This window comes from Chlorocebus sabaeus, chromosome 22 (genome assembly GCF_047675955.1).
Source record: "Chlorocebus sabaeus isolate Y175 chromosome 22, mChlSab1.0.hap1, whole genome shotgun sequence".
Lineage (NCBI taxonomy): Eukaryota > Metazoa > Chordata > Mammalia > Primates > Cercopithecidae > Chlorocebus > Chlorocebus sabaeus.
This window is the reverse complement of record NC_132925.1, coordinates 73542200-73556916: the sequence shown is the minus strand read 5'-3', so window position 1 is coordinate 73556916 and position 14717 is coordinate 73542200. Positions and strand designations below refer to the sequence as shown.

Here is a 14717-nt window from a genome sequence, read left to right as displayed (position 1 = left end):
ATAACATGGCTGCCCTGGGCCACAGTGAAGTGTAGCTGACGATGGTAATTGCTTGTATATAAAGATGAATGAAGGTATGAGTGTATAACTACTACCAGGAAACACAGAAGCTGAAATAGAACTGTCAGATACCTGAGTGCACTCAAACACTTTTTTTGTTTGATGTGTCTAAGCACATCCATGTATTATGGGGACCTTTCACCCTGTTTTCCTGTCTGTTGCCTTTTTCAGTGTGTCTGGGAGTCTTCCTTCAGGGCATTAAATACATAAGGCAGGCAGACTTTTAAATTCCTTCTTAGCAACCCTAAACCATCAGAATTACATGAAAAATTATCTCAACAGTATAAAAAACAACTTGTTTTCCAGACTCCTTTTATTTTGTATTATTTCCTCATTTGTACGTCTTTGGTTCCTTTTTGTAATAGGTTGCTTTTGTTCAGCTCATCCTAGATTCCTTCACTACTTTTATTGTCCTTACCTAGTGGTGTGAATATAGATCTGAAGTCCCTAATATGTTCCAGGCATTGGAGATGAAATGACAGGATAAGATACTGCGTTTTAGAGGCTTGCTGTCTAGAAATGGAGATGGATATGTAAGTGCACTAAAGTGTTGTAAGTGCACTAAAGTGTTACAGGCATTTTAAGAAAAGGAACTATAGATGGTCCCTGACTTACGATGGTTCTACTTAAATGACTTTACGATGGTGCAAGAATGAGATGCATTCAGTAGAAACTGTATTTCAGATTTTGCATTTTGATCTTTTCCTGGGCTAGCGATAGGTGGTAATAGGTGATGAGATGCTCTCTGGCAGTGCTGGGCAGTGCACGTCCCAGTCAGCTGCGCTGGTGTAAGTATTCTGAGCAAGTTTTAGGGAGGTGAGGCTAAAGCAATGATATTCCATAGGTTAGGGGTATCACATGCAATTTCAACTTGAAATGTTTTCAACTTAGGATGGGTTTATTGGGATATAACCCTGTCATAAATTGAGCATCTGTACAAGGTAGAGTGAGAGGCTGAAGGGAAGGAGTGGTTGGTTTTCTCTGGATTGGGGTAGATGGATGGGTATTAATTCAGAAAAACCTCACAGAATAGCCAGGCTTTAAGCTGCGTTTAATTTAATTCATTAAAAAAATTGTGTATCTATTTAAGGTATACAACACAATGTGGGATACATATAGATAATAAAATAGTTGCTGCAGTGAAGTAAGTCAACATATCCATCATGTCACATAATTACTCTTTTTGTTTTGTTTTTGTGGCAGGGCAGCAAAAATCTACTCACTTAGCAGGAGTCTCAGTTATAGTACAACTTTATTATCTTGCATTTAGAATAGGATAGTTTGTTAGGTGGGTGGGTGCAAGGAGGAGTATTGGAGTTCTAAAAAGCCCTTGTTAGGTAGTTTTAAGTTCCATATAGTTAGAGCACAGTGTGATGGGGTCACCCTGAGGTGAAGCAGGGGCTGAGAGCTATAGGGCCTTGCCTGCTATAGTAAGGATTGGGGCTTTTATCTTTTGATCAGACTTGTAATTTTAAGAGAGTCCCCTGGCAGCTTTGTGGAGATAAGGGGCTATTAAAGGAATCCCCAGGAGAGAACCACAGCCTGGGCAGAGGGATGCAGAGGGAGAGAGTGAATTCAAGAGATGTTAAAGAGGTAGAGCTGGCGGAAAGATGATCATTCTTTCAGGAGCCCTTCCATCGACATCCTTCAGTGCGTTTTTCATCCTGGTTGCCTTTTAGTTTGTTGTGTCTCTGTGTGTTGTGCACCTGCTTGAATTCTCCAATGGAGTCTGCCGAGCTAAGTTGAATAAGCATGCCCCATCTTGTCAGTGGGCCCAGCCATCTGACGCTGAGCTCATACACAGAGAGGGGAAGAAGACGAAAGAGAGAGACGGTCAGGACAGGGGAGGGTCAGGGCTTGCCCTGGCTTGGCATTATCTGTGTGTGGTGATGACCTTGTTTGTAGTTATTCATCTATTGAATGTGCTGAAGAGATTTATCAGGGAGGCCTTTAGAAAGGAATATTGTACCCCATCTATGTCTCCACCCCCAGTTTCTCGATGACTTCCTTTTCTAACATATTTCAGATTGTTTTCTGTTGTATGGATTTTCTTTTTCTAATATAGTATGCAGTGTTAGTTCAGATGATATTGATTCATGATCTGGGAGAGAGTATTTCATTGATTGTTTTATTTAGTTAGTGGACAAAAGGGAAGGGAAACTCTGTTAACTTTTTATTTAAGATCTGCATCAGTTTATAGAACACAATTAAGTTGAGGTTTATAGGCACAATATGGTTTTCATATAGGATGATGCAGTTGAAGAAATGCTTCTGAGCCACAGGAGTGAAACTTGGTCAGTTATTGCCACTACATTGTAAATGGAAAAACTGAATACTGCTCTCAAAGGACCAAAATACCAAAGGAGGTTAGGATTAGCCACTTCCAAGCAAGCCTGAACTCTGTCAGTGACAAACCTTTATTTCCTAAAATATTGCCTTGTTAAGATGAGGATTCTTGAACTAAATGCCCCTGTCACTTATTTGCTTTGGTTTGTGATTGTGTGCTTTTCAATATTTGAGTGCCTGTTGTATATCTAATACTATTAATAGGTGCTAAGAGACACCAGATAAGAAATTTGATCCCTGTTTTTGAGGTGCATATAAGTTAGTTGGATCCATCTGTTAAATAACTAGGGAGTATTTGAGGATGTCTGTAGGGAGGTAGCATGGTATAGAACATGGGCCGTCAAGTTACACAGATCAGGGTCAGATTTGTGGCTTGTCCACGTATTTGTCTGTAGGCTATTTACTTGCCTTCACTGAAACGCTGTTTTCCTCATCTTGGAAAAATAGGATTAATGCCATTCCAGTCACAGTTCTTACAAGGATGAAATTATACAGCACTTACAAAGCGTCCAGCCTAGCATCTGACACACAAAATGTTGAATAAACATTGGGTCTAGCCCCATTTCACACAAGTTGCTGAATGTGGCACGTTTTTAGAATTTCCTGGTTTTGGGAAGGATATCAATTCAGAAGAAGAGGAAATTGAAATTCAAAGAAGTTTAGTGATGTGCTCCTAGTTTCCCAGCTATTATTATTCCCAGCTAACAATAAAACACCATTACAGAATAAGTAATTAGATAAATATCTCTGTGTGTACTTCAAGGAGCACCTCTGTTTTCTTTTTCGTGTAGTATTTAAAAAATGGCAGAAGTAGCGATAAGTATACTACTTGTGCAGTAAGGATTCACATCACTGGTTTCTTAAAACATTAGGTTCCAAAATTTGCCATTGGTTACTGTGGTAGGCAAAATAGTGCCCCCCCCAATAAATATGTCCTGGTCCCCAAATCTGTGAACGTGTTTCCATACATGAGAAAGAGATTTGGCAGATACAGTTAAGAATGTTGAGGTAGGGGCTGGGCATGGTGGCCTGTAATCCTAGCACTTTGGGAGCCTGAGGCGGGTGGATCATTAGGTCAGGAGATTGAGACCATCCTGGCCAACACGGTGAAACCCCGTCTCTACTAAAAAAAAAAACCACACAAAAAAATTAGCCAGGCGTGGTGGTGGGCACCTGTAGTCCCAGCTACTCAGGAGGCTGAGGCAGGAGAATGGCGTGAACCTGGGAGGCGGAGCTTGCAGGTCGTGCCACTGCATTCCAGCCTGGGTGACAGAGCGAGACTCCGTCTCAAAAAAGAAAAAAGAGAAGTGGAAAGAGTTTTCTGGATTATCCAGGTGCGCCCAGTCTAATCACTGGGGTCCTTAGGAGAGAGGAGCGGGGGTCAGAGAGCTGAAGACACTATACGACTGGTCCAAAGATAGAGCGAGGGGCCACAAACCGAGGAGTACAGGGGAGCCCAAGAAATCAGGAAGCCGACGCTCCCTTGCAGCTTCCAGAAGGCATACTGCCTGACTGACATATCTCTATCTTAGCTCAGGAAGACCCATTTTGGAATTCATACCTTCAGAATTATAGACAATAAGCTTGTGTTTTAAGCCACTAAATGTGTGGTGATTTGTTAGAGCAACAGTAGGAAGCAAATACAGTCACCATTGCCACCTCCTCCACGTTCAGATTTTTGTATTGGTGGGAATCTATAAATCCATCCATGGGGCGTTTGTCGCCTCCTGTGAAATCATGGCTCATTTCTGTTATGGAAAAGTACAAAAGCAAAAAAGCCATTTAAGGCTTATCTTTTGGGTTGTGTAAAATTCTGTGAACAAATTTTAGACACAGGGGCTAAGCGTTGGTAGAGTTATTTTCATTGAGAAGACTTCCCTGTGTAGTCTGGATTATCCGAGACAGCAGTCTTGTCAGGCGAGGGAAGACTAATACCTACAACGATTGAACTTATTTGCGTGATTAGAAAGAGTCTTATAAGGGAGAAAGGTTTAATGAACATAGGTCCCAACGTAAGTAGGTAAAAATTAAAATCTAAGGAGTGTAAGTTAGGATTTGTAAATTGGTTCTGTCAACAGCTGTAATTCCATTTATCAGCAGAAGATGGCAGACTTGACACACAAATGGAACTGTTGTAGAGGTTTTTGATTTTTAAATGATGGTATAGAAAGAGATGTTAAATATTCTTAATTGGAAACCTTTCTAAAGAGAATTTTGGGAATTACAAAGAGAATGTGGAAATGAAGTACAAGTAAGCAAATTGCATTTCAAGAATCTTTATAGTTTCCTGGGGTCTCTCCCTGACCCCCTGTCTTACTAATTTACCATATTGAGTTTGCTCTGTAAAGTCCAAAATAGCTTTTGCTTTGAATATGATGAAGCTTTGACTGGCTCTGTTCAGTGTATTGTTAAATTTCTATTGAATTGGTTATAGAGTTGCCTGTTGAAACATGAAGCATTAGCTGAAATTAAACCTTGAACCTTTAAGTGCATTAGATGTGTGTAAGTATGACATCTTTATTGAAAAATAATTCTGGAGATGATAATCAGAAGACTTGGGTTTCACCCATACTTCCTGAGCTAAGTAGCTCTCTGACCTTCAGCAACTTCTGTGATCTCAGGTTGATTTATATGTAAAATGCTGACATAATTAGCTTCTAATATCAGAGGAATATTTGCAGGTAGTTGATGGAGTTTCTGGGAGAAAAATCTTAAATCAGATTTTTTTTGTGAACTATGTTGAAATAGTTGGGGAGAAGATGTAATGTTAATAAAAGGTATTATTGGAGATACTCAGGGACTTTGAAGAGCGTTTCCAGAGCGAGAGGACAGGGTGCAATTGTAAAACCCCGGTGGTGATGTGCTGAAGGACGGGAACTTGGCTATGGCAATGAAAGAACCAGAGATTTTAGTAGCATCCATCTCTCTCTTCCTCCACTCAATACCTAAAGTGAGGCCAAAGTTCACTGTAATTTGTTCCTTTTCAGACACTTAGTTATATGATTTGTAGTGTTGTATCTCGGGTTTTTGTTTTTGTTTAAAGAGACAGGGTCTCATAGGTGGCCTAGGCTGGCTTCAAACTTGTGGCCTCAAGTGATCCTCCTGTCTTTACCTCCCTGAGTAGCAGGGACAGCATGCATGTGCACCTGGTTCTTGGTGTTTCATTTAATAAATACCAAAAGGAAACATTCAGTCCTTGGTTGCAGCAGTCAGTTAAAAACAGCAGAAAAGGTTTTATTTATGTCAAAGGAAGAAAAATCTTGGTAGCAGCATCATGATTTAATCAACATTTTAATCTAAGGTTTCATCATATTTTGGCATGTTGAAGGAGGCCAGCATTGCATTTTGATTTTGATAAAGTATGGAGGGAGCATGATTTTTTTTTTTTAAATGGAAAACCTTAGTAGTTCTTGTTTTTAGATAGAACTTTAACTTATAAAACATTCTTGGGTTTAGTGAAAATGCCACCATTCCTGTGTCATGGATTCATACTGAACCCCAGATTTATGAGGAAAGAATGCTCTGCAGAATGAATTTACCAAGAGACCCACAGATGACATTCCCTTTATTTCCTTTCATAGAACCATAATACTGTAACATGTTTTTGTTCTTGTGCAGTGAAATACTCTGTTGTAGCTCAAATTCAAATCTAAGAAGGATCAGAGTTAATAGAAAACCAAATGGAAGGCTCCGGAGGTACTGGAGGAAGCAGAAGCGTTACTTTGTAGTGTGCCTCTTATGCTGCAGTTGTCACCCAGCAGAAGTCAGGAAGCCATGCTGGGTGCTTTGTACCCCTCGACTAGTTAGATTGATTTTTTTATCAGAGAGCCTTTTCAAAGTTTTTCTTCTGCATCTGTATTTTTAAGAACTAAAAACATAATAGTAAGAACATGGAGGGTTATGAAGCATGAAGTTCCATAAATATTTATACCAAGCCACAGAAGTAGACAATTCCTATTTTCTTGACATATTGGGGTCGGATTTCACTCTTGACCTCTTGAATTGAAAAATGCAGAGTTAGTATACCCTTTTCTTTCTCTTATTTATTTATTTTCATTTCTTTAATGAGTTTTAGATGCTGGGAGCTGTCCTTTTAGGTTCATGTAGGTTTCATTGGACTTATACCCAATTTTAGGCCTTACTGATAAGCAGTTTTAATCTGTTTTTGTGGATTTATTGCTACTAAATTTATAATATGTAATTTTTATCAAGGCTAATAGGTTGCCATCTAAAAGCATATTTTAAATTAGCCCTTTTATTTTACTTTTCTCTCTCACTTAAAATCTTTGGTCCATAATAAATACTTTTTTTCTTTGAAATTATGTTAAAAACTTACGAAATAATAATAAATGTGAATTGTAGAGAATTTAGAAAATATAGGTAGGTAGAAAATAAACATCTGTAATTCTACTCTGTTTTTCCCCTACTCTTTACATAAGTATATGTATAGACAATATGTGTAGAGGCAAAAAAAAAAAAAAAAAAAAATTAGGCTGGATGTGGTGGCTCCCACCTGTAATTCCAGTGCTTTGGGAGGCGGAGGCAGGTGGATCACTTGAGGCTAGGAGTTTGGGACCATCCTGGGCAACATAGCAAGATCCTGTCTCTACCAAAAGATGAAAAAATTAGCAAGGAGTGGTGACACATCCGTAGTCCCAGCTTCACAAGAGGCTGAGATGGGAGGATTACTTGGGCCCAGGACTGAGGCTGCAGTGAGCTATGACGATGCCACCTTACTCCAGTCTGGGTGACAGAACGACACCCTGTTTCTATGTATATTTATATGTAAATTCTAAAGTATGGAGAAGTCATTTCTGTGGAATTGATTTTTTTTTTTTTTTTTTTTTTGCTGATTCCTTTCCTCCTGGCTAGTTTCATTTGCTTTCAACATAAAATAATACACCAGCTGATTAGTAAGTTTGGTGCATACCGTCTTCTTGCTCTCAGGGTGCTTACAGTTTAGTAGAAGAGGAAATATATTTTACAAACTATATGGTGTAAGTTAATAAGTAAAAAATGTCAGATAAGAAAGCTTATTTGGGAATTAAGAATTCAGAAGGGAGGGAATCTTTTGAGGTTAGATAAGGTATAATTTTGGAAAATTAAGAATTATAGAAATAAGGACCTAAAAAGATACCATAAAAATTTGGTCCAAGTCAAGTAAGAAAAATTATACATATATGCATCTAATTGTATAAATATATGCATTATTATTTGTCAGTTTTCTTAATTTTGAAATGAATTTAAAAAAAAAACCTGGAAGGCCAGGGAAACACTCGGGAATTCACTTGCAGAACTGGGGACACAGTCTAGGGCTGCAGACCCTCAGCCAGACCACTGCTCATTCCTCCCTGGAGTTGAACCCTGAATGAAAGATCCAGTTTTGATGCAGGAGTGGCCCCGAGGCTGAGGGGTGGGCCTGGTAAAGGGAGGTAGTCACAGATGGAGAGGCATGGGCCCGGGCTTCTGACTCTGACTTTTTTTATTTCCTGTGGGGTCTTCATGTATTATTTCACATCTTTCCTAGGTTATCAACCTTTGTCTTGCTGAGAGCACTTTCCCCCATCGTATGTGCAAATATCGACTGTCTTAAGTAAAACCACACTATTCCTTGTCCCTGTGGCCCTCTTAACTCTGAACCCATCTCCTAACACCTAGCCACCTTCCCCTGACGGTAGTCTACGCTTGCTCATCTCCCTCAGTACCTTATGAATTGACCATAATGGATCTCCCACCCCAGCCACTCTATGGAAACAATACTGGTGAACACTGGAAACCCTCATATGTGCGCTGCTGGAGACTCTTGATGCGTTCCTCTGCCAGTCTCCATTTGAGGCTTCTGGCACCCTTGCACATCAAGTAGGGTGCTTGGTTGCTTGCCATCAACATTGATCCTGGCTAACTTATGGAATGAAGAATATTTTTTTGAAGATTGGCAGACACTGTTGCCTTCCACTTCTCCTTTGCCCGCAGAATGCTGATTTGGTTTGTGTCCCATGTTCCTAACTCTTTGCTAGATCTAGGTATCCTCCACCTCCCTAACAAGGGGGGTGGCCACATCATACAACTCTGGCTAACACATGCAAGGAAATGTCTGCTGGGGGTCATCTGAGAAAAGAGAGGAGGCCTGTTCTTCTTGCCTTGAACTCTTTTGTGTGATGAGGTGGTACTGAGGGACGTAAGAGCTGTCTTTTATCTGAGAGTCAGGAGGCCTAAGGATGAGAAGCCAGGGAGCTGGGTGGCTGGGCAGAAGGATAGGAAGAGCCTGGCTTCTTGTTCACTTTGAGGTTCTGGATTAAAAGTTGAACTGCCTGTCACCAAATCACTTAAGTGACCATTAAATGTCATTTATAGTCATGGTCCTGGTGCTTGCATCTAAAAAAGCAGTTATTTCTGTAAATGAATGTTCAGCTTTCCCAGTCGCTCCAAACAGCACTGTTCAATGGAGATATAATGTAAGATGCAGGTGAAATTTTATATTTTCTAATAGCCACATTAAAAAAGGTGAAAACATCTGCTGGGATGAACTTTAATAACATCTTTTATTAAACCAAACACATCCTTGGTATTTAGATTTCACTGTAAAATTAATGTAAAATAATTATTAATTGGGAATGGTGGCACCATCTACTCAGGAGGCCAAGGTGGGAGAATCACTTGAGCCCAGGAGGTCAAGGCCAGCCTGGGCAACATAGTGAGACCTCATCTCTCTTTTCTTTTTCTTTTTTTAAAGAATTAGTAACAGGATATTTTACATTAATTTTTTTATACCAAGTTTTCAAAATCTGTCATTTAACACTTATAGAACATCTTAATTGTACTAGCCACTTTTCAAGTGCTCCGTAGCCTCATGGGCTAGTGGCCTACATATTTGCCAGCATAGCTCTAGAATCAGACCCCTGGACAGGAGTGTTTGATTAGTCGGACCTAACTCACCTGATTGTCGTCCTCCTGCCAGGGCAGGAAGGGAGAGACTGACTCCCTTTGTTTTTCCTAACCGGGAAGCCCCCAACACATGAGAGTCAGAAGCTGGGCAGCCAGAGAAGGCAGGTGTGCCCGGCAACACCATGTACCCACTCCCACTGTTCCTTGCCCTTCAAAAATTGAAGTTCCCAGGGTCCCATTATTGGCTTTTGACCTTCCTTTTTGGCTCTCTCTTTGGGTGTTACTGTTTTTGCAACCTTGTTATTTTCTAGTTTCATAACCATATATTCATTACTTGGCTGGACATAGCCCCTTACGTGTCCCCAGACTTCTACTCAGCATTGCCCAGTCTGAACTTACCTCCCCTCTTCTTCCCTGGACTCCTAATCTCATGTTATGGGACCACCATATGCCCATTATCCAAACCAGAAACAGAAGCATCTTACTGTCTCCCTACTTCTTCACTCCTTAACCTCCTGTCGGTGACCAGGTCCAGTGCATTTTACTCTTGAATTTTTCCTCAGATTTGACTTTCTCTGAGCCATATTCATTTCCAGACCTCTTATAGAACTGCTATAGCAATCTTGTAACCCATCTCCTGCCTTCTGGCTCTTGGTCCGCGTTTGCTTCTTGCCTTCCTCCCCACTCCACCCTCCAGCTGTCCTGTGCACTGCGGCCAGAGGGATCTCCCTAAGCACACGTCGTCATTCCTCTGCTTCAGTTTTTTCAATGTTCCCACTAACTATGGAATGAAGTTCCAGCCCCTTAGCGTGGTATACAGGGCCTTGTCTGTCCAGTCTTGTCATTACTCCTGACCTTGCACTTGCTGCTTTGGTAATACGGAACCATGTGGGCGGCTGCCAGCTTTGGAAATCTGTGTTGGTGGGGCTGCCGCTGATGCCCCTGGACACCCTGCTTTTGTATTTATGTACTTTCTTTTTTTTGAGACAGAGTCTCGCTCAGTCGCCCAGGCTGGAGTGCAGTGGTGCGATCTCTGCTCACTGCAAGCTCTGCCTCCCGGGTTCATGCCATTTTCCTGCCTCAGCCTCCCGAGTAGCTGGGACTACAGGCGCCTGCCACCACACCCGGCTAATTTTTTGTATTTTTAGTAGAGACACGGTTTCACCGTGTTAGCCAGGATGGTCTCGATCTCCTGACCTTGTGGTCCACCTGCCTCGGACTCCCAAAATGCTGGGATTATAGGCGTGAGCTACCGTGCCCGGCCATTTATGTACTTTCTTTTATTGTTCGCTCTTCCCACTGTGACCTTCCCACCTTTCTTACCAGCTCATTCTGGCTCATCTGGAAGGTTCTATAATGGCGTAATCTTGGGCAGTTTCTCTGAATGTGGGGGTTGGACTAAATACCCCTCCTCCACATTTCCCATAATCTTTCTTCCCCCGCCTGCGCTTTTTGGCCATATGTTATTGAAATTATTGATATGTATTTATGGGTTCTTTGAGGCCAGGGCATCATCTTAGTCTTCTTTGTCGTGGAGTGGCTTGTGTAGTATCTGGCTCCATATGTATTTCTTGAACTGAATTAGATAAGTTTAAAGGGAGACTGGGTAGAAAGATATGTTGGCCCAAGTTATAGACAGCTTTATGCATAAGAAGCATTCAAATGTTCGGTGAATGAAGAAATGGAAATCAGATTATATTGTTTTGTAAATCTTGTCAGTTTTGGTAGAAAAATAACTTCAGGTAATGGATCCGTTGTTACCATAACCATACCCTTTGTTGTAATGCATCAGCATGAAGCATTGTTACTTCCTAGCTTTAGAAGCGATATGCCCGTGTTAGCTGACTTCATGACGTCTAAAATCACATCACATGGCATCTTTGTCCCACTTGTCATGGGGTGCTGGGGCTTTTATCTGTTCTGTGCCCAGTCTGCTTTTGCCAAGGCTAATTCCCTTAGCGTAGGGGTTGGCAAGCTGTCGCCTGTTTTTGTAAATATCATTTTATTGGAACATAGCCAAACTATTAATTTATATATTATATATAAATTAATATATATATAAATCTATACATATATAATATATACATTATATATGTATAGCTTCTTTTGTGCTAAAACAGCATAGCTGAACAGTTGCGACAGAGACCATGTGGCTTGCAAACTGTAAAATATTTTCTACTTGGTCTTTTATATTATAAATTTGCTGTAGAGCCTTGCTTTAGAACCATTTAGTTTTGGACAGACAAAGCCTTATGTAATATCCGAATTGAGTACTGATCTCTGATTAGGAATCAGGAGAATACAGATCAAAAGGGACAAACCTCTTTGAGTTGTGTACTCTATTTGCTGGCACAGTTTTCTTTTTTTTTTTTTTTTGAGACGGAGTCTTGCTCTGTCACCCAGGCTGGAGTGCAGTGGCCAGATCTCAGCTCACTGCAAGCTCCGCCTCCCGGGTTCCCGCCATTCTCCTGCCTCAGCCTCCCGAGTAGCTGGGACTACAGGCACCCGCCACCGCGCCCGGCTAGTTTTTTTGTATTTTTTAGTAGAGACGGGGTTTCACCGTGTTAGCCAGGATGGTCTCGATCTCCTGACCTCGTGATCCGCCCATCTCGGCCTCCCAAAGTGTTGGGATTACAGGCTTGAGCCACTGCGCCCGGCCTGGTGGGACAGTTTTCTTACATTTCTTGCAGGCTAGTCTTGAACTCCTGGGCTCAAGCTACCTTCCTGTCTCAGCCTCCCGAGTGCCATAACTTTGGTGTTCAAGGTTACATGTGTGAAATCTAAGTTGCAGAAAAAGTTTTTATCTTTGCAGACTGTTAGATCCATAGAGCCTTAAATACAGGACTTCCATTAAAATGTTTAAAATATGTTTACACGTCTCCCTCCCTGTACCTTGCCACCCCTTCTCCAACCTTGCCTTCTTTCCTTTTGTGGGCAGAGTTCCTTTGGGTTTGACAAATTTTTTATTGTTTCTCTTTCTGAAAATAAGTAAATTACCTTTATATAGGGTAAGGTAAAATCCTGGCAGTGTGGATTTGAGGTGACATATACCCGGCCTCAGCATGTCAGCAAGGGTGATATTAGAATCACATATTGGCCAGTAGCTGTGAGGATGACCCACGTCTGCTGGAATGCTGGAGGAGAGTGTACAAGAGTGCTGGGAGTCCCTTTTCAGTTGCTGCATGATCAAGAGTTGTTGGGGCTGGAGTTGGTGAGGGATGGAAGGGTGGGTACCAGCTGATGGTCAGCTTGCCTCTACGGATGTGTGCATTACTTCTAGTAAAGCAGAGGTTCCTCTGGTTCATCTTTCATCACGCATGTTTGAAATGTCATGTGCCAGATGCAGTTCTGGGCGTTGGGGATTCGAAATGAGTAAATGTGCTTCTCGCCGTTGGGAGGCTTATAGGCAAATGTTCTTGGAACATCTGGCAGGAGGTGGGAGGATCTATATAGGACAAGCCAGGAAAGGTTTTTTGACAAGGTTTTTTGACATCTTGCCGTAAGCCTCCATATTATACCTTTTTACTATAATTTTTGCTTACCAAAAAATTTCAGTTTTTATAGCAGTTATTTACTTTTTAGGGTATAATTAAATTTGTCTTTTAGGTTGCCTGCCTGATTCGAGTTCCATCTGAAGTGGTTAAGCAGAGGGCACAGGTATCTGCTTCTACAAGAACATTTCAGATTTTCTCTAACATCTTATATGAAGAGGTGAGATGTGTTTTTTAAGCTCTTCTTTTCTTTATTAAGATTTTATGGTAGCTCATATGAGCACTGTGGACTTCATCCTGACAGCCTGAGAGAAAACTTTAGAGCTAAATTTAATGTCCAGTTGTAGTAATTTTTTGCTAAGATTATCTTTGCCTTTTATTGGTTTTTGAGTATTTTCATTTAAATGTTTTTCAAATTTCTAAGCATAACATTGAGTGTCTCTACAGTATATGTGTCCTGAATTGTAATCTTCCTGCAGTTCTTCTGGAATCAGATGTGAAACAAATTGTAAATATGTAAAATGAAGAAAGATACTATATTAAAACATCACTATAGTATTTTAGGTCCGTGGAAGAGATATAGTACTGGACTGATGACAATAACCAGTGTCATAACGTTTATACCAAAATGTAGCTTCTTTTACTGATGCATTTGAAACTGTCAGTCAGAAATTGTTTTTCCTGGCCCTGTGACTAGAGAGCATTTAGTTGCTTTCTTTTATAGTTTTTATAGAAGTCTTTTTTAAAAAAAAAAAAACAAAACATGAGAATCACATGGAAATTTTCAATGAGTGTTGATTTTAGAAAAGTTATTTGTAATAGTCTGTTACCTAGGTGAGGAGACCTTGAATATTAATTGTACAAATGAGATGAAGCTAGTATGGCTTCCTCATTGAACTATGTGGATGGTTAATACAGGTTTGTCTGGAAATATTGACTACTACTTTGGGAGATTATGAATGAATTTCTGATGTTTGAAGCTATAAATATAATTCTGTATATATACAAAAGGGTAATTGGCATTTGTGTGCATTTGCTTTTAGAAATGTATTTAAAGCATCTCATGTTTTTTTCAAGAGAAGACATGTTACAGCAATTAAGTACTATATAATTAATATTTAGTAGAGTAATAGCAACTAAAATAAGTAAATATGTAGTCATTTTTATTGTTAGAGATGTTCCTATTTCAAAGGAAGCTAATCTGAGCTCCCTTAGGAGCTAGTTATAGAGGTATATAAGTTATATAAGGTATAAATTATGTACCTTAGGCCAGTTTAGAATCATTAATCTCTTATGGAACTGTGGCAATTGTGAATGTTCTAGAACTCAAACAAGAGCAGGTAGATCTGCTGTATACAGAACGTCCTTCAGAAATCTCTGCCATTCTTTCTGAACTCTTGGCTGTTTGTTTGTTTCAGGGTATCCAAGGGTTGTATCGAGGCTATAAAAGCACAGTTTTAAGAGAGGTAAGTCACTTACTTTCCAATATTGAAGTACAAAAGAATAATGTGCTTTGTTCAGTAAATTTACACTACTTAACAGTTAGAAATATATTTGGAGAAACTTGGTTTAAAAAATCAAAAAGGGAAATTATCGTCACTTTTCTGTTAAGTTTTCTCAGTTTTTACATTTGAAAGAATGAGTAGAGCGGGTTTGCCGGAAGAGCAATTTCAGTGGTCAGAATGGCCCATGATGTAACTGACTTGTTATTCTAGGGTGGCTAAATATCTCTTACAGTTGACATATTAAGAAATAACTTCAGCCCATGTGTGGTGGCTCACGCCTGTAACCCAGGACTTTGGGAGGCCGAGGCAGAAGGATCACCTGAGGTGAGGAGTTCGAAACCAACCTGGCCAACATGGCGAAACCCCATCTCTACTAAAAATACAAATATTAGCCAAGTGGCGGGCACCTGTAATCCCAGTTACTCAGGAG

The 14717-nt window shown here is 40.4% G+C and overlaps 1 protein-coding gene across 6 annotated transcripts in view; it reads left to right on the top strand.

Moving 5' to 3' along the window:
- The window catches only part of SLC25A26 (solute carrier family 25 member 26), a 161442-nt gene that overhangs the window by 29472 nt on the left and 117253 nt on the right, over positions 1–14717 (top strand). For 5 of the 6 annotated variants that reach the window (XR_495282.3, XR_005242075.2, XM_007984917.3 and 2 more), the window contains 2 exons: positions 12898–13002; positions 14201–14248. The exons of the other annotated variant lie outside the window; for it this stretch is intronic. Coding sequence is in view for 3 of the 5 variants with exons in the window: in XM_007984917.3 (XP_007983108.1) it covers positions 12898–13002; positions 14201–14248 (153 nt within the window). In the remaining 2 variants the exon portion in view is untranslated. The remainder of the gene's footprint in view (positions 1–12897; positions 13003–14200; positions 14249–14717) is intronic. 6 annotated transcript variants of the gene reach the window in all.